The following is a 20,994-nucleotide window of genomic DNA, read 5'->3' as shown; positions in this document are numbered from 1 at the left end:
CAATTTAGAGGTTGTGGCTTATTATCACAGAAAACAGTATTCCATGACATACGGTAATCACCATGGAAACTTAATATGCCGTATTTTATTAATTTGGTATCATCAATATCTTATATCGAATATATCACTAAGTAGTAAATTCCTTTCAGGTATCGGAAGTATCAGCATAAAATAAGCTGATACCGATACCGAAAAAAGGGCCGATACCGATACCAATGCATCGGTACATCTCTAGTAAATACAATGAACTGATGTAATTTTTTTTGTTATAACCTTGACATGTTTTAATTGGTACCAATGGATTATACAGTAATTAAAAAAAAGGTAAAAATGAGGGATATTAGGAGTAAATTTTGTGGTTGCAGCACCAATAACAATCTTCATTAGTTGTTCAATTCGGCTATCGCGTTTTCGGCTATGGCGTGGCTATTTCGGCGCCAATTGGGGCGCGATAGCCGAGGGTTAAGTGTGTGTGTATATATATATATATATATATATATATATATATATATATATATATATATATATATATATATATATATAAAAGAAAGTTAGAAAAAAGCCCACTTGAGCGCTGGCGCTCCAAAGAGTAGAAAAAGTGCCAAAACTGTCAGCCAGAATTAGGGGAGCAAATGCCTCGATACCTCCCTCTTAAAAGAAGACAAGTTGTAGGAATTTGGAAATACAGATGCAGGGAGGGAGTTCCAGAGTTTACCAGTGAAAGGGATGAATGATTGAGCGTACTGGTTAACTCTTCCATTAGAGTTGGACAGAATAGGGATGAGAGGAAGAAGAAAGCCTTGTGCAGCGTGGCCGCAGGAGGAGGGGAGGCATGCAGTTAGCAATATCAGTAGAACAGTTACCATGAAAATAGCGATAGAATATAGAAAGGGATGCAACATTTCAGCGGTGAGAAAGAGAGTGAAGACAGTTAGTCAGAGGAGGGGAGTTGATGAGACGAAGAGCTTTCAATTCCACCCTATCAAGCAAAGCTGTGTGACTGGAACCCCCCCAAACATGCGAAGAGTACTCCTTACAGGGACGGATAAGGCCCTTATACAGAGTAAGCAGTTGGAGGGGCGAGAAAAACTGGCGGAGACACCTCAGAACACCTAACTTCATAGCAGCTGTTTTAGCAAGAGATGAGATGTGAAGTTTCCAGTTAAGATTATGAGCAAAGGACAGACCGAGGATATTCATTGTGGAAGAGGAAGACAGTTGAGTGTCATTGAAGAAGAGGGGATAGTTGTCTGGAAGGTTGTGTCAAGTTGATAGATTGAGGAATTGAGTTTTTGAGGCATTGAAAACTACTAGATTTTCTCTGCCCTAATCGGAAATTTTAGAAAGATCGGAAGTCAGGCGTTCCGTGGCGTCCCCGCGTGATCTGTTAATTTCCTGAAGGGTTGGGTGTCTCTGAAAGAACGTGGAAAGATGTAGGGTGGTATCATCAGCGTAGGAGTGGATAGGGCAAGAAGTTTGGTTAAAAAGGTCATTAATGAATAATAGAAAAAGAGTGGGTGACAGGACAGAACACTGAGGAACACCAATATTATTAGGTTTAGGAGAAGAACAGTAGCCGTCTACCACAGCAGCAATAGAGCGGTCGGAAAGGAAACATATATATATCTATATCTATATCTATCTATCTATCTATCTATCTATCTATCTATCTATCTATCTATCTATCTATATATATATATATATATATATTTTTTTTTTTTTTTTTACCCATATGGTATGTTGGGGACCATATATATATATATATATATATATATATATATATATATATATATATATATATATATATATATATATATATATATATAGATATAGATATATATTTTTTTTACCCATATGGTATGTTGGGGACCAGCCCAGAACGTATCCCCCTCCTATTTCCATTATTTCCTATGGGAAAATTACGTCCTCTTAACGAATTTTCGCTCAACGAACAGCTTTGACACCCCCGCTATCCTGTTCGTTAATTCGAGTATGACTGTACTGCGCCACCAGGGTCCGTGCGATGATGTTGACCCATGCAAGAGATCAACATGAGGCAGGCCCATGGAAGACATGCCCGCCGAGCCTGCAAAATTACCATCATCCAGCAACCCACCAAGGAGTGGTGCTGCATGAAGTTTCTCTGCCACCAACAAGGCCCAAGGGGGAGACTGGCATGTCGGGAGCTGACTCCCCACAAAACCCTGAAGCCTTACCAGAGAGAGCAGCTGCGAGTAGACTCAATCCACTGACCCCAGGACTGGCCACTGAAGAAACAGAATCAGCGGGAGCCTGTAAAACCACTCAATCCCGAAGCTACACTCGGGAGTGGGGCTGCATGCAAGCTCATTCCACCAAGACCTGAAAACTCCCTGGAAGCACCTGACACAGTGGAAGTCTGCACCACACTCACTCCTGGGGCCACAGTAGGGAGAGGAACCGCAGTTAAGCTCATACTCCCGAAGCCGGAAAAGTCCTTGGAAGAGCCTGAAACAGCGGGGGACTGGATCCCCCTCACTCCCAGAGCCAGATTAGGGAGAGGGGCCACACACACGCTAACTCCACTGAGCTCTGAAAACTCTGTGGAAGGGCCAGGAATTGCAGGAGAAAGCACCCCACTCAATATTGGCAGTGGGGCAGAGGGCTGTGCCACATACAAACTCACTCCCCCTACTGTCAACTCTGGGGCTTGGCTTAGAACAGAGGAAGCCTGTCCCCCCACTCACTCCCGTAGACAAACCAGGAGAGGGGTCACACTGAGACTCGCTCCACTACTACCAGCAGCCACCACTGAAGGGCCTGAGCCGGGGGGAGACTGGGGTCTCCTTATACTCGGCACCAACTAGGGGGGCAGATGCACACTCGCTTCACTGTTCGCAAACCCTGAAAACATGGAACCAGAGACAGGGGGCAACAAGACCGCAGACAACTGAGCGATAGAAACCTTCATAGCAGCAAGATCAGACTCTACAGCGACAAATCTGCTGGCCCAAGGGGCCTAAGAAGCCAGCTCCTGCTGGCGAAAATGCTTCTCACTGGAGCCGCCAGACAACTTGGCCTGCTTCTTCTTAGAATGCTTCTCAGCATCCTTCACAAATGCTTTGAACTGGAGAAGGGAGAGGTGGGAACACTCACTACACCGATCCTCGGCCAAACACATCGTGGGCAGACAAGACACACAGAGGGAATGCAGCTCTAAAGCCTTGCCCGGCAATCACCTCTTGCATCCAACACAACTCTGAGTGCCCATGGTAACTCAGGGAGAAGTAGAAATGGAAGTGGCAAGGAAGTTGACTCCTAAAAAGGCAGGAAGAAGCGAGAAGTGCAGGTGAACACCGTGCCAAGCACAGACAGGAACTGAGGTATGGTGGCCAGCTGGGCTGGTGGTTCCTGGTGCGCATGTGCGTGGAGATGACGTGTTACTTTTATAGGCACGATCTCTATGTAGAGGTACTGGTTGATTTTCTCTGCTGAATGTGGGAATATGGGGCATATAGGCATATGTAATTACATATGGGTAATTAGTATAAGTAGCAACAATTTTTTTTTCACCTTCCTGTATTTAATTTTCTATTGACATTATAATAAATCTAATTGCAATTAAGAATTGGATTTTAGTTTTAGTTTGAAATTATATTAAACAAAAGTTGGTCAGAGTTTATACTGATTTTGTGAAAATTTTTAATTAAAGAAAACACTTTTCGAGATATTCGCTTCTAAAGATTTTTCATAATTTTGTCCTTGTTTTACTATTTGTATTCATCTGATTGACATGATATTTTTACACATGATTGTGTATACAATAGTGACTTCCTGGAGCATGATAAGATGATAACTCATCAGACCCCTGCTTCTCAAGATAATATTATTCACACTTGGGAGGGTTGTGAGGTCATCATCAGCAGTGTCATGAGAATCTGCTGTTTTTCTTCTGAACTGGATACTGAGTCGTTATTAGTGTGTTGAAGTGAGATAATGATACAGTGAAGTATTTATTACTCGTCTGGTCCAGCTTTATACCTTTGTCTCAACATAATCTTTTGTAATATTTTTATTATGAGAATTATGTGATGTATAGTTGTAGTGAGGAAGATAGTGAGAGATGCAGAATAAGATGGCAGTGATGCGTGCGGTACAAGTGTGACGGAGGGGAGAGTGGAGGTAAGAATTCATGGTTCGTCTGTCTCACAATGATATATTTGTTTGTTTGCTTCTTGTTGTCTTATCTTCTTGAAGTTTTTTATTCTAATCCTCATCAATTTATGTCTGTAAGGACATTATTTCTGATGCCTGGCCACATACTGTGTAGGGCGTGAGTCAGGCTGTGATGCAACTGCACAAGATATTTAAAAATGGCTTCCTGGCAGGAAGGGTATTTAATTAGCAAAAAATAAAGTACACCATCTAGTAATTTAGGTTCTGAAGGTAATCCCAAAATTTTAAATCCACCAAAATTAAATAAATAAATAAATCCTGCATCAAGTCTTGAGTTTTTAGTGTGTGTAGAGGGTGGGAAGAATTCGTATAAGTTGGACATTTGCGTTTGTCAGACCAACCTTTCCCCTTATAAGTTTGACTTAGCGAGGGTCAACTGTATGTGGAGTGGAAGAAGGATTGAGAGGCAGAGGAATGATTAATTTCCTCAGCAGGCATTGATATAGTTTGTTAGATTCTGAGGCTTAGAGGAAGACATCATTGTGGATGTTCACAAGACAATGCTTATAGAGATGTGAAATCAAATCCCACAAAAGGCACATCAACTATAGATCCCACCTATCTTTTACATAGCATCAACTATAAATGCCATCTGCCTTTTAAAGTTTGAAAAGGTTACAAACATGTACTGTCGTTAAGTAATACTTATTGAAGAAGTGCTCATTCTCAAATGACTAGAGATTATATTTAAGGAAAGTTTTATTATTACTGTTGATATTCAATATATGTTTATATTGTTATTATAGGCTTCCAAATTACCAGAAAGTCTGAAATAATTTTTTTTTCAGGTGAAAAGCCATTTGCATGTGAAAAGTGTAAGTACCGCACTTCTGATCACAATTCTCTGCGGCGACACAAGATGCAGCATTCAGGTGTTCGGCCATATCGCTGCCCCTACTGTGACTATGCCTCCATTCAGTCCACCACCTTTAAAGTTCATCTTAAGGATAAGCATCCTGGCCTGGGTAAGTATAGGCAGTAGGATAGTATTTAATATTTAGAGGGCAGACTGTGACTGCCCCCTTGAGTTGTGAGAAGAGGGAAACATTCAGGAAGATGACAACTAGCTTTAATGGAAGGGTGCTTTGAACTTTCCATTAAAGCTAGTTATATCTCACAACTCAAGGGGGCAGTCACAGCCTCCCCTCGAAAGACAATTCTCCTTCATCAATGTAAACTACATGGACTTATCTCACACACACACACACACACACACACACACACACACACACACACACACACACACACACACACATGTAATATTAGAGATGGATATAGAAGAAGGAAAGGAAGATAGAGATGAATCATACAAAGGAGACCAATTAAATTACAGAAAGGCTGATATTGAGAATCTCAAGAACTATTTTAAAAACGTAAACTGGGAGGAGATGGAAAACTCATTAACGGTTCAAGAGAAATATAACTTATTTTTGGAAATATACAAAACTGGGATCAGGAATATGTTCGAAATATAGACCTAAAGAAGAAGGAAAGAAAGATTGGTTTAATGCAAGATGTGCTAGGGCAAAGGAGAAACGAGATGGAGCATGGAAAAGGTGGAGAAGAAACAGAAATCCAGAAAATAAGGAAAACTTCAAAACAGCAAGAAATGAATATGCTAAGGTGAGAAAGGAAGAAGAAAAGAACTATGAAAAGGACATTGTCGAAAAATGTAAGGAACAACCAAAATTGTTCTACAGATTCATAAATGGAAAAATAAGACAAAAAGAAACAATAGAAAGGTTAAAAGGAGAAAACGGAATGGTGGAAGACCCAAAAGTATGGCAGAACTGTTAAATAGTAAATTTCATGAGGTCTTTACTAAGGAATCCAAATTTGAAAGACCACAGGGTAATAGAGACTGTCTATATGAAAGAGATTAAAGTAACCAAGCTTGAAATAAAAAGTTGATGACGGAATTGGATGAGGAAAAGGCAATGGGACCGGATGAAGTCTCAGGCAGAATACTGAAAGAATGTAGGGAAGAACTAGCAAGTCCAATATACAACATCATAAAATGCTCAATAGAAAATGGAACAGTGCCAGTGGAGTGGAAAAGAGCTGAGGTGGTTCCCATATATAAGAGCGGAAGGAAGGAAGAACCTTTAAATTACAGGCCTAACTAGTGTAATATGCAAGATGTGTGAAAAAGTAATAAAGAAGCAATGGATCGAGTTTCTTGAAGACAACAAAATATTATCAAATAGCCAATTTGGTTTTAGAAAAGGTCGATCATGTGTGACAAATTTATTGAGTTTCTACTCTAGAATAGTTGATAAAGTACAAGAGAGAGAGGGATGGGTTGACTGTATTTATTTAGATCTAAAAAAGGCTTTTGATAAAGTGCCACATGAAAGATTACTATGGAAGTTAGAGGAGAAGGGTGGCTTAAAAGGAAGCACATTGAGATGGATGAAGAATTACTTAAGGGGGAGAGAAATAAGGACGATAGTTAAAGATATGAAGTCCAAGTGGAGAACAGTAGACAGCGGAGTGCCACAGGGGTCAGTATTGGCACCAATACTTTTCTCGTATATATAAATGACATGCCAGAGGAGTGAACAGCTACATAAATCTGTTTGCGGACGATGCGAAACTGTGCAGAGTCATTAAACAAAAGAGGATTGTGAAATACTACAGGAAGACTTAAACAAGATCTGGAAATGGAGCAAAAATGGGAGATGGAATTCAATGTGGACAAAAGCCATGTCATGGAAATGGGAAAAGTGAAAGACGACCAGTGGGAATCTATAAGATGGGAGATGGAGTAGAACTAGAAAAAGTAAAAAGGAAAAGGACTTGGGAGTGACAATGGAAGAAAATAATCAACCGGTTAGCCATATTGATAGAATTTTCAGAGAGACGTATAATTTGCTAAGGAATATTGGAGTAGCATTTCACTATATGGACAAGGAAATGATGAAGAAATTGATAAGTACTAAAATAAGACCTAGATTGGAATATGCAGGAGTTGTGTGGACTCCCCATAAAAGAAACACATAAGAAAATTAGAGACTACAAAAATGGCTACAAGAATGGTTCCAGAATTTAAAGGGATGGCATATGAGGAGAGACTAAAGGCAATGGATCTACCAACCTTGGAGCAGAGAGAGAGAGAGGATCTGATACAAGTTTATAAATTGATTAACGGAATGGATGAAGTGGATAATGAGAAACTGATCCTGAGAGAAGAATATGACTTTAGAAGCACAAGATCGCATAGTAAGAAACTAAGGAAGGGACGATGTCTGAGAGATGTTAAAAAATTTAGTTTCCCGCAAAGATGTGTTGAGACTTGGAACAGTTTGAGTGAGGAAGTGGTATCAGCAAAGAGTGTACATAGTTTTAAATAAAAATTGGATAAGTGTAGATATGGAGACGGGACCACACGAGCATAAAGCCCAGGCCCTGTAAAACTACAACTAGGTAAATACACACACACACACACACACACACACACAAATAAGATCTGCGAATGGAGTAAAAAGTGGGAAATGGAATTCAATGTGAACCAAAGCCATGTCATGGAAATGGGAAAGAGTGAAAGACGACCTGTGGGAAGCTATAAGATGGGAGATGGAGTAGAACTGGAGAAAGTCAAAAAGGAAAAGGACTTAGGAGTGACGATGGAAGAAAACAATCAACCAGTAAGCCATATTGATAGAATTTTTAGAGAAACATATAATTTGCTGAGGAATATTGGAATAGCATTTCACTACATGGACAAAGAAATGATGAAGAAATTGATAAATACTATAATAAGACCCAGATTGGAATATGCAGGAGTAGTGTGGACCCTCATAAAAAGAAACACATAAGGAAATTGGAGAGGCTACAAAAAATGGCTACAAGAATGGTCCCAGAACTTGAAGGGATGACATATGAGGAGAGACTAAAGGCTATGGATCTACCAACCTTGGAACAAAGAAGGAGAGAGGAGACCTGATACAAGTCTATAAATTGATCAACGGAATGGACCAAGTGGATAATGAGAAACTGATCCTGAGAGAAGAATATGACACCAAGCACAAGATCGCATAGTAAAAGCTGAGAAAGGAAGATGTCTGAAGATATTAAAAAATATAGTTTCCTGCAGAGATGTATTGAGACGTGGAACAGTTTAGATGAAGAAGTAGTGTCTGCAACGAGTGTGAACACTTTTAAAGTAAGATTGGATAAGTGTAGATATGGAGACGGGGCCACACGAGCATAAAGCCCAGGCCCTGTAAAACTACAACTAGGTAAATACAACTAGTTAAAATACACACACACACACACACACACACACACACACACACACACACACACACACACACACACACACACACACACGGGACATCGTCGATGGCGGATGTGGTCGCTGAGCTCCAGAGCAATCATCTCTAATTCTACAGTTACCATTGCCTAAGAGTAACCAAGGTGGGAAAGGAGCTGGTAATGTTTGTCCCATCTCCATATAGTCATGTTAACTGTTGATTAGCAAAATAATGTCCAGGAAGGTAAATATAAACTGTAGCCTGTGTTTGAGCCATCAGCTGGTTTGTTTACATCTGCGCAACATGGCGGCCGTGAACTCGAAGATGAATCAGACTTCACAGGATTTCAAGGAATAATGGAGAAGAGCACTTATGTGAAGAAAATTCTGGAGTTGGAAGGTAAAATTGAAAACTGTTTGAAAAGTATGGGGCCTGGAAACGAGTTATGACAATGTAATGAAAGAGTGTGCCGATATGAAGAAGGAAAATGAAGCACTGAAAGAGGAAGTTAAGCTAATTAAAGTGAATTGCGAAAAATGTGGAGAATCTCTAGGAAAAGTGATGGAGAAGCAGGCTGAATGGAAAAAAGTCAGGAAGTGGAAAGAAAGGAGGTAAATTACAAAGTTGCAAGTCTGGAAAAGGAAATCAAAGAGTCTGGGAGAAAACTTTGGGCCTTGCTGAAATTATAGATCAACAGATCATAGAAGAGAAGATTGCTGAGAAAGTGGTGAAGGTTATTAAATCAAATGAGACATTGGTGAGGGAAACTGTAGACAAAAAGAGATGTGTGGTGATATTTGGTGTGGAGGAGGATAAGACACCGAGTAAAATGGAGAGAGAGAAAACATAAAAAGGTGATAAATAATATCATTAATGTGGTGCAGGAGGAGGAAAAGACCTAGTACAAGAAATAGAGGACTTCCATAGAATTGGAAAGTTCACAAGAGAAGGTATGAGGCCAATAAGAATCAAACTTAAGTCACAAAAGGATGTAGATGAATTGGTGGAGAAGTCATGGAGGCTAGCCCAGCAGGAAACAACAAGGAAGATTTGGTTGAGAAGAGATCTCGGTGAAAAGGAAAGAGAAATGTTAAATGAGTTGAGAAAGGAGGCTTTGAAAAAATGAAGAGAGGACAGAAGAGGAGAAGAAAGAGTTTTTCTGGAGAATCTTGGATATGAGACTGAGGAAGTGGTTCATAACCCAGAAAAGTACAGTAAGAAAGGACTAAAGAAACTTACATGAGCGAATGTAATGTATTCCAACATAAATGGAGTGATATCGGGATTTTAGAACTCAACGATTACTTGAGGGACAAGAACCCAGATATTGTGGGTCTTACTGAAACAAAACTGAGAGAGGAGAAGACCTGATGATGGTTGGAGAAGGAAATATAATGTTTGGAAAAGAAATAGAGTAGGTAAGATGGGAGGAGGAGTGATGTTGCTGGTTAAAAAAGATATAAAGGTGGATCAAGTGAAAGAAGGTATGGGAAAGGCAGAAGTGCTAAAGATCAGAGCAGAAACTAATGAAGGAAAAAGAGGCACTACATAGTGGTGTACGTACCACCTAAGACAAATGCATGGTCAGTACAGGAATATGAAGAAATGATAAGTGATACAGGAACATGTCTGGAAGAAATGTTGGGTGGCTGTGAACGAACTATAATGATGGGAGATTTTAATTGTAAAGAGGTGTGTTGGGAGGACTGGTCAATGGAAGGATCAGAGACAACATGGGAAATACACTATTGACACTGGCAATGGAAAATGTGTTAACTCAGTGGGACTCAAAGATGAATCAGACTTCACAGGATTTCAAGGAATAATGGAGAAGAGCGCTTATGTGAAGAAAATTCTGGAGTTGGAAGGTAAAATTGAAAAACTGTTTGAAAAGTATGGGCTGGACTGGAAAGTCCGTATGAGTTATGACAATGTGAAAGAAAAGTGCTGAAACGAGTTATGATGTAATGAGATATGAAGAAGAAAATGCAGCACTGAAGAGGAAGTTAAGTTAATTAAAGTGAATTGCGAAAATGTGGAGAATCTCTAGGAAAAGTGATGGAGAAGCAGGCTGAATGGAAAAAAGTCAGGAAGTGGAAAGAAAGGAGGTAAATTACAAAGTTGCAAGTCTGGAAAAGGAAATCAAAGAGTCTGGGAGAAAACTTTGGGCCTTGCTGAAATTATAGATCAACAGATCATAGAAGAAGATTGCTGAGAAAGTGGTGAAGGTTATTAAGTCAAATGAGACATTGGTGAAACTGTAGACAAAAGAGATGTGTGGTGATATTTGGTGTGGAGGAGGATAAGACACCAGTAAAATGGAGAGAGAAAACATAAAAAGGTGATAAATAATATCATTAATGTGGTGCAGGAGGAGGAAAAGACCTAGTACAAGAAATAGAGGACTTCCATAGAATTGGAAAGTTCACAAGAGAAGGTATGAGGCCAATAAGAATCAAACTTAAGTCACAAAAGGATGTAGATGAATTGGTGGAGAAGTCATGGAGGCTAGCCCAGCAGGAAACAACAAGGAAGATTTGGTTGAGAAGAGATCTCGGTGAAAAGGAAGAGAAATGTTAAATGAGTTGAGAAAGGAGGCTTTGAAAAAAAATGAAGAGAGGACAGAAGAGGAGAAGAAAGAGTTTTCTGGAGAATCTTGGATATGAGACTGAGGAAGTGGTTCATAACCCAGAAAAGTACAGCAAGAAAGGACTAAAGAAACTTACATATGAGGAATGTAATGTATTCAACATAAATGGAGTGATATCGGGATTTTAGAACTCAACGATTACTTGAGGACAAGAACCCAGATATTGTGGGTCTTACTGAAACAAAACTGAGAGAGGAGAAGACCTGATGATGGTTGGAGAAGGAAATATAATGTTTGGAAAAGAAATAGAGTAGGTAAGATGGGAGGAGGAGTGATGTTGCTGGTTAAAAAGATATAAAGGTGGATCAAGTGAAAGAAGGTATGGGAAAGGCAGAAGTGCTAAAGATCAGAGCAGAAACTAATGAAGGAAAAAGAGGCACTACATAGTGGTGTACGTACCACCTAAGACAAATGCATGGTCAGTACAGGAATATGAAGAAATGATAAGTGATACAGGAACATGTCTGGAAGAAATGTTGGGTGGCTGTGAACGAACTATAATGATGGGAGATTTTAATTGTAAAGAGGTGTGTTGGGAGGACTGGTCAATGGAAGGATCAGAGACAACATGGGAAATACACTATTGACACTGGCAATGGAAAATGTGTTAACTCAGTGGGTCAAAGAAGATACTAGGTTTGGAGGAGAGGAGCATCGTCAAGACTGGACTTGGTCTTTAGTACAGAGCCAATGGTCATTGAGGAGATGAGGGTGGAGTGCCCTTTAGCAAAGAGTGATCATGCAGTTTTGGAGTTCAAGGTGATAGATGAAGAGAAATCTAGAAGAAATGAAGAATATAAAGTGGGAAGATGGAATTATGCCAAGACAGATTTTGGAAACCTAAAGAAATTCTTTCAAGAGACAAATTGGATGAAATTCAAGAGTGCTAAGGAGCAAATGAAAAGTGGAAGGAATTTATAAAAATATACAAAGAAGGTGAGAAAAATTTGTACCAATAAGACAACATAGAAGTTGGAAAGCAGGACTGGTTTAACGATAGATGTGAAAAGGCTAGAACAAGAAAAGAGGATGCATGGAAGAGGTGGAGAAGGAAAAGACGGATTAAGCAGTGGGAAAGTTACAAAAGAGCAAGAAATGAATATGTGTTGATTAGAAGAAGAAAGAAAGAAACAAGAAAAGGATATAATTGATAAATGTAAAGACCAACCAAGGCTTTTTACAGACATGTGAACAACAACATCAAAAATAGAAAGTATTGAAAGTTTAGAAGTAAATGGGTATGCAGTGAAGATCCCAGGAAATGGCAGAGGCTATGAATGGATGCTTTCGGAAGGTATTCACAAAGGAGACTGCTTTTGACAAACCACTGGTAATGGAACAGAAAGGGATTATGAAGGAGTTTCAAGTAACTGTGGAGGAGATCAAGAATATGATGGGAGTTTAGAAGTGAGAAAAGCTGTGGGACCTGATGGGGTATCAGGATGGATTTTAAGAGAATGCAGGAGCAACTGGCAGAAAAAGTTTGTGAAGTAATTGATGCCTCATTAAGGGAAGGTGTAGTGCCCCAAGACTGGAAAAGAGCTAACATTGTCCCAATCTATAAATCAGGTAACAAGAGACCCATTGAACTATAGACCAGTGTCACTTACAAGTGTGGTAGCTAAGATGTGTGAGAGGGTGGTGAAGAATAGATGGACAGACTTCTTGGAGAAAAATGACATACTTTGTGAGTGTCAATTTGGTTTTAGAAAAGGGCGTTCATGCACGACAAACCTGATATGTTACTATTCGAGGGTGATAGATGTAATACAGGAAAGAGATGGTTGGGCTGATGGAATATATCTGGATTTAAAAAGGCCTTTGATAAGGTACCACACAGAGACTGATCTGGAAACTTGAAATGGTAGGAGGAGTGCATGGCAGTTTACTAAAATGGATGGAAGACTTTTGGTAGGAAGAGAAATGAGAACAATAATTAAGGACAGACCATCAGAATGGGGCTTGGTGGAGAGTGGAGTTCCACAGGGATCAGTGTTGGCACCAGTAATGTTCAGTCTACATAAATGACATGGTGGATGGGGTGTCCAGTTATGTGAGCCTATTTGCAGACGATGCAAAATTGTTAAGAAAAGTGAGATGTGACAAAGATTGCGAACTACTCCAGGAAGACTTGGACAGAATATGGAAATGGAGCTGTACATGGCAAATGGAGTTCAACACGACAAAATGCAAGAAAATAGAGTTTGGCAAGAGTGAAAGAAGAATCAGGAGTATGTACAAGATAGGAAATGAAGACATAAAACCAGTCATGAAGAAAAAGACCTTGGGGTGACAATTACCAATGACCTATCGCCAGAGAGACATATAAACAAAATAATTGGAGAAGTATTGAACTTATTGAGGAACATAAGAGTGGCGTTCGTATATTTAGATGAAGAAATGATGAAGAAAATAATTACTGCAATGATAAGACCGAGGCTTGAATATGCAACAATACAGTGGGCTCGAACTTAAAGAAACACATAAGGAAACTAGAGAAAGTACAGAGGGCTGCAACAAAATGGTGCCTGACTTAAGAGATTTGACTTATGAAGACAGACTGAAAAGAATGCAACTTCCGACCCTGGAAAACAGAAGAAAGGGAGACCTGATAGCAATATACAGAGTGATGATTGGCATGGAAAAATGGATAGGGAAGATCTGTGTATGTGGAATGAAAGAATGTCGAGAGGGCATGGGAAAAAACTAAAATGGCCACTTATAGGAGAGATGTGAAAAATATAGCTTCCCTCATAGAAGGGTGGAAGCATGGAATAGTTTAGACGTGGAAGTGGTCAGCAAGGAATATTCATGATTTTAAGAAAAAGCTGGACATTAATAGATATGGAGACGGGACAACACGAGCATAGCTCTTTTCCGTATGTTACAATTAGGTAAATACAATTAGGTAAATACACACACACACACACACACACACACACACACACACACACACAAACTTAAGTCACAAAAGGATGTAGATGAATTGGTGGAGAAGTCATGGAGGCTAGCCCAGCAGGAAACAACAAGGAAGATTTGGTTGAGAAGAGATCTCGGTGAAAAGGAAAGAGAAATGTTAAATGAGTTGAGAAAGGAGGCTTTGAAAAAATGAAGAGAGGACAGAAGAAGAGAAGAAAGAGTTTTCTGGAGAATCTTGGATATGAGACTGAGGAAGTGGTTCATAACCCAGAAAAGTACAGCAAGAAAGGACTAAAGAAACTTACATATGAGCGGAATGTAATGTATTCAACATAAATGGAGTGATATGATTTAGAACTCAACGATTACTTGAGGACAAGAACCCAGATATTGTGGGTCTTACTGAAACAAAACTGAGAGAGGAGAAGACCTGATGATGGTTGGAGAAGGAAATATAATGTTTGGAAAAGAAATAGAGTAGGTAAGATGGGAGGAGGAGTGATGTTGCTGGTTAAAAAGATATAAAGGTGGATCAAGTGAAAGAAGGTATGGGAAAGGCAGAAGTGCTAAAGATCAGAGCAGAAACTAATGAAGGAAAAAGAGGCACTACATAGTGGTGTACGTACCACCTAAGACAAATGCATGGTCAGTACAGGAATATGAAGAAATGATAAGTGATACAGGAACATGTCTGGAAGAAATGTTGGGTGGCTGTGAACGAACTATAATGATGGGAGATTTTAATTGTAAAGAGGTGTGTTGGGAGGACTGGTCAATGGAAGGATCAGAGACAACATGGGAAATACACTATTGACACTGGCAATGGAAAATGTGTTAACTCAGTGGGTCAAAGAAGATACTAGGTTTGGAGGAGAGGAGCATCGTCAAGACTGGACTTGGTCTTTAGTACAGAGCCAATGGTCATTGAGGAGATGAGGGTGGAGTGCCCTTTAGCAAGAGTGATCATGCAGTTTTGGAGTTCAAGGTGATAGATGAAGAGAAATCTAGAAGAAATGAAGAATATAAAGTGGGAAGATGGAATTATGCCAAGACAGATTTTGGAAACCTAAAGAAATTCTTTCAAGAGACAAATTGGATGAAATTCAAGAGTGCTAAGGAGCAAATGAAAAGTGGAAGGAATTTATAAAATATACAAAGAAGGTGAGAAAAATTTGTACCAATAAGACAACATAGAAGTTGGAAAGCAGGACTGGTTTAACGATAGATGTGAAAAGGCTAGAACAAGAAAAGAGGATGCATGGAAGAGGTGGAGAAGGAAAAGACGGATTAAGCAGTGGGAAAGTTACAAAGAGCAAGAAATGAATATGTGTTGATTAGAAGAAGAAAGAAAGAAACAAGAAAAGGATATAATTGATAAATGTAAAGACCAACCAAGGCTTTTTACAGACATGTGAACAACAACATCAAAAATAGAAAGTATTGAAAGTTTAGAAGTAAATGGAGTATGCAGTGAAGATCCCAGGAAATGGCAGAGGCTATGAATGGATGCTTTCGGAAGGTATTCACAAAGGAGACTGCTTTTGACAAACCACTGGTAATGGAACAGAAAGGGATTATGAAGGAGTTTCAAGTAACTGTGGAGGAGATCAAGAATATGATGGGGAGTTTAGAAGTGAGAAAAGCTGTGGGACCTGATGGGGTATCAGGATGGATTTTAAGAGAATGCAGGAGCAACTGGCAGAAAAAGTTTGTGAAGTAATTGATGCCTCATTAAGGGAAGGTGTAGTGCCCCAAGACTGGAAAAGAGCTAACATTGTCCCAATCTATAAATCAGGTAACAAGAGACCCATTGAACTATAGACCAGTGTCACTTACAAGTGTGGTAGCTAAGATGTGTGAGAGGGTGGTGAAGAATAGATGGACAGACTTCTTGGAGAAAAATGACATACTTTGTGAGTGTCAATTTGGTTTTAGAAAAGGGCGTTCATGCACGACAAACCTGATATGTTACTATTCGAGGGTGATAGATGTAATACAGGAAAGAGATGGTTGGGCTGATGGAATATATCTGGATTTAAAAAAGGCCTTTGATAAGGTACCACACCGGAGACTGATCTGGAAACTTGAAATGGTAGGAGGAGTGCATGGCAGTTTACTAAAATGGATGGAAGACTTTTGGTAGGAAGAGAAATGAGAACAATAATTAAGGACAGACCATCAGAATGGGGCTTGGTGGAGAGTGGAGTTCCACAGGGATCAGTGTTGGCACCAGTAATGTTTCGCGGTCTACATAAATGACATGGTGGATGGGGTGTCCAGTTATGTGAGCCTATTTGCAGACGATGCAAAATTGTTAAGAAAAGTGAGATGTGACAAAGATTGCGAACTACTCCAGGAAGACTTGGACAGAATATGGAAATGGAGCTGTACATGGCAAATGGAGTTCAACACGACAAAATGCAAGAAATAGAGTTTGGCAAGAGTGAAAGAAGAATCAGGAGTATGTACAAGATAGGAAATGAAGACATAAAACCAGTCATGAAGAAAAAGACCTTGGGGTGACAATTACCAATGACCTATCGCCAGAGAGACATATAAACAAAATAATTGGAGAAGTATTGAACTTATTGAGGAACATAAGAGTGGCGTTCGTATATTTAGATGAAGAAATGATGAAGAAAATAATTACTGCAATGATAAGACCGAGGCTTGAATATGCAACAATACAGTGGGCTCGAACTTAAAGAAACACATAAGGAAACTAGAGAAAGTACAGAGGGCTGCAACAAAATGGTGCCTGACTTAAGAGATTTGACTTATGAAGACAGACTGAAAAGAATGCAACTTCCGACCCTGGAAAACAGAGAGAAAGGGAGACCTGATAGCAATATACAGTGATGATTGGCATGGAAAAATGGATAGGGAAGATCTGTGTATGTGGAATGAAAGAATGTCGAGAGGGCATGGGAAAAAACTAAAATGGCCACTTATAGGAGATGTGAAAAATATAGCTTCCCTCATAGAAGGGTGGAAGCATGGAATAGTTTAGACGTGGAAGTGGTCAGCAAGGAATATTCATGATTTTAAGAAAAAGCTGGACATTAATAGATATGGAGACAACACGAGCATGGAGGCTAGCCCAGCAGGAAACAACAAGGAAGATTTGGTTGAGAAGAGATCTCGGTGAAAAGGAAAGAGAAATGTTAAATGAGTTGAGAAAGGAGGCTTTGAAAAAAAAATGAAGAGGACAGAAGAGGAGAAGAAAGAGTTTTCTGGAGAATCTTGGATATGAGACTGAGGAAGTGGTTCATAACCCAGAAAAGTACAGCAAGAAAGGACTAAAGAAACTTACATATGAGCGGAATGTAATGTATTCAACATAAATGGAGTGATATGGATTTTAGAACTCAACGATTACTTGAGGACAAGAACCCAGATATTGTGGGTCTTACTGAAACAAAACTGAGAGAGGAGAAGACCTGATGATGGTTGGAGAAGGAAATATAATGTTTGGAAAAGAAATAGAGTAGGTAAGATGGGAGGAGGAGTGATGTTGCTGGTTAAAAAGATATAAAGGTGGATCAAGTGAAAGAAGGTATGGGAAAGGCAGAAGTGCTAAAGATCAGAGCAGAAACTAATGAAGGAAAAAGAGGCACTACATAGTGGTGTACGTACCACCTAAGACAAATGCATGGTCAGTACAGGAATATGAAGAAATGATAAGTGATACAGGAACATGTCTGGAAGAAATGTTGGGTGGCTGTGAACGAACTATAATGATGGGAGATTTTAATTGTAAAGAGGTGTGTTGGGAGGACTGGTCAATGGAAGGATCAGAGACAACATGGGAAATACACAAGGAGAACACACACAGAAAGAATATGAACAGAGGGTGGTGGAAAACTATGATAGTGTGAAAAAATGTTTTACAAATTCATAAATGGAAAACTAAATATAAGGAGGCAATATAAAGGTAAAAATGGGAAGAAGTATGAGGATGCTGGAGATATAGCTGAAATTTTGAAGACTTTTCAAAGTGTTTACAAAGGAGGAGCATTTTATGAGGAAGACCTACAAAATAAAGGAAATTCAGGACATCATGGTTACTAAGGAAGATGTAAGGAAAATTATAAGCAATCTGGATATTAATAAATCAATGGGGCCTGATGGCATATCTGGGAGGTTGCTAAAGAATGTAAGGATCAATTGTTGAAAGATTTGATATTGTGAAAATCATAGAAAAGGATTAGTGAAAGAGTGGAAAAGAGCTGACATTGTGCCTATATATAAGAATGGTAGTAGAATGGAAAGCTAAATTATAGACCAGTATGTTGACTAGTATATTGTGCAAGGTATGTGAAGAAGTAATTAAAGTTAAGTGGATTGAGTATCTAGAAAGTGAAAACATTCTGAGTGAAAGACAGTTTGGTTTCAGAAAAGGAAGATCGTCGTATCAATTTATTATGTTTTTATTCAAGAGTGACTGACATACTACAACATAGAGAGGGATGGGTGGATGCTATCTACCTGGACTTGAGAAAGGCCTTTGATAAAGTACCACACAATAGACTGATGTGGAAACTAAAGAAGATTGAAGGAATAAATGATAAACTAGCAAAATGGATGGAAAATTACTTAATGGGAAGAGAAATGAGAACAGTGGTGAGAGGAAGGAAGTCTGAGTGGAAGAAGGTAACCAGTGGAGTTCCACAGGGTCAGTGCTTGGTCCCATCATGTTTTTATTTATGTTAATGATATGCCAGAGGAATTGACAGTTACATGAACATGTTTGCAGACGATACTAAAATTATGAGGAGAGAAAGAATGTGAAGATTGTAACAAGTTACAGGAAGATCTTGATAAAATATATGAGTGGAGTAAGGAGTGGAGATGGAATTTAATATAGACAAGACCCATGTTATGAAATGGAAGTAGATACAGACCAAAAAGGGATTACAGTTGGTGATGAGAAAATTAAAGAGACCAATGAGGAGAAAGACTTAGGAGTAAATGAAAAATGTCAGGAGAAACACATTAACAAGATTTTTGGAAAACATATAACATGCTTGAAAATATTGGGGTACAGAGGCTTGTACCACTATCTAGATGAAGGAATGATGAAGATATGTAATAATAAGAAATTTGAATATGACATCTGTCTAAGTCTGGTCACTGATATGAAGAAAAATGTGAAGAAATAGAACAGGAGGAAACACAAAAACAAACACACACACACACACACAAAAAAAAAACACATAAGAAAATTAGAGACTACAAAAATGGCTACAAGAATGGTTCCAGAATTTAAAGGGATGGCATATGAGGAGAGACTAAAGGCAATGGATCTACCAACCTTGGAGCAGAGAAGAGAGAGAGGGGATCTGATACAAGTTTATAAATTGATTAACAGAATGGATGAAGTGGATAATGAGAAACTGATCCTGAGAGAAGAATATGACTTTAGAAGCACAAGATCGCATAGTAAGAAACTAAGGAAGGGAGATGTCTGAGAGATGTTAAAAATTTAGTTTCCGCAAAGATGTGTTGAGACTTGGAACAGTTTGAGTGAGGAAGTGGTATCAGCAAAGAGTGTACATAGTTTTAAAGAAAAATTGGATAAGTGTAGATATGGAGACGGGACCACAGCATAAAGCCCAGGCCCTGTAAAACTACAACTAGGTAAATACAACTAGGTAAATACACACACACACACACACACACACGGTTGAGGCGGACGACTGGCAGTTCCGACGATCAGCTGATCTTCACTACATACCTGTTGTATAGTATTTACAGTGGCCTGGGCAGGTAGTGTGGACTCATTTTTTTTTCTTCATGAAATCAATTATTAAGGAATAATGAGTGAAAAGATATTCCATCAAATGCAGACATGAGAATAGAAGGGGCTGATGATGACTATGTTGGTGAGGGAGAAGCGTATTGAAGGGTTCGATCTGACGACTACTTCACTACTTAAGAGAGTGTTCAATATTGAATGTAAACTAGATAAACTGATAAAGGAGAAGATGGAAATGAAAGAGAATGAAGAACAGGAAATGGAGTTTATAAGACTGAGAGAAAGGATAAGAAAAGTGGAAGAAAATGAAGCTAGGCTAAGAGCGGAAAACGAAGAACTAAAAAAGGAAGTAGCTAACTACAAGAAGCAGATGGAAGAAGGACTCGGTAAAGCCGAGAAAGAAAAGGAGAAGCTGAAAGATCTAGTAAACAAGGAAGAGGAAAGAGTACAGAACGTGATTAAAAAAGAAGTACAAGCATGGAGAGTCCAAGATAAGAAAGATAAGGCTGATTTTCAGGAGGTGATTCAAGAACAACTTAAAGAAAAAGAAGAAAATATGACAAACAAAATGATAGGAGTCCTCAAGACAAAAGAAAATCTAGTTAGAGAAATTGCAGAAAAAAGAAGAGTGTAGTCGTATTTGGAATAAAAGAAAAAATATAAAATATAGACCAAAAAGAGAAAAGAAGAAATGAAATCAGTCAAAGACCTACTGAAGAATCTAAATGACGAAGATAGGCAGAACTTGGAAGAGGAAGTAGAAGAAATAAACAGAATGGGACCATATCAAGAAGGAAAAACGAGACCAATTAAAATACTACTAAAATCACAAGCAGCAACAGAAGAAATATTATATAGAACAACAAAACTTAGAGAAACAGAAGGCTGCAAGGATATCTATATAAAGAAAAATAGAAATGAGGAAGAAAGGAAGAGATACAATGAACTGGCAGCAGCAGTAAGGGAAAAGAATAATGAAAGGTCAGAAGAGGAGAAGAAGGCATTTTTGGAGAATTCTAGGAGACAGGATAAGGAAATGGTATATAAACGAGAAGGAAGAGAAAAAGTGGAACAAGTTTAACTAAAATGATAAAGGCAAAAGACTAAAAATGATGTATACGAACATAGACGGGTTTTATCAAGTAAATTAGAATTAAGAGATTACATAAGGAAAGAAAATCCAGATATTGTATGCC

The 20,994-nt window shown here is 38.9% G+C and overlaps 1 protein-coding gene across 3 annotated transcripts in view; it reads left to right on the top strand.

Annotated features, from left to right (window-relative positions):
• LOC123519858 (zinc finger protein 64-like) overlaps positions 1-20,994 on the top strand; it is a 181,090-nt gene that overhangs the window by 36,568 nt on the left and 123,528 nt on the right. For all 3 annotated transcript variants that reach the window (XR_006679115.1, XR_006679116.1, XM_045281447.1), the window contains exon 3: positions 5,004-5,180. Coding sequence is in view for 1 of the 3 variants with exons in the window: in XM_045281447.1 (XP_045137382.1) it covers positions 5,004-5,180 (177 nt within the window). In the remaining 2 variants the exon portion in view is untranslated. The remainder of the gene's footprint in view (positions 1-5,003; positions 5,181-20,994) is intronic.

This window comes from Portunus trituberculatus, chromosome 46 (genome assembly GCF_017591435.1).
Source record: "Portunus trituberculatus isolate SZX2019 chromosome 46, ASM1759143v1, whole genome shotgun sequence".
Lineage (NCBI taxonomy): Eukaryota > Metazoa > Arthropoda > Malacostraca > Decapoda > Portunidae > Portunus > Portunus trituberculatus.
Note: the sequence above shows the minus strand (reverse complement) of the source record. Positions and strands in the feature narration are given on the sequence as shown.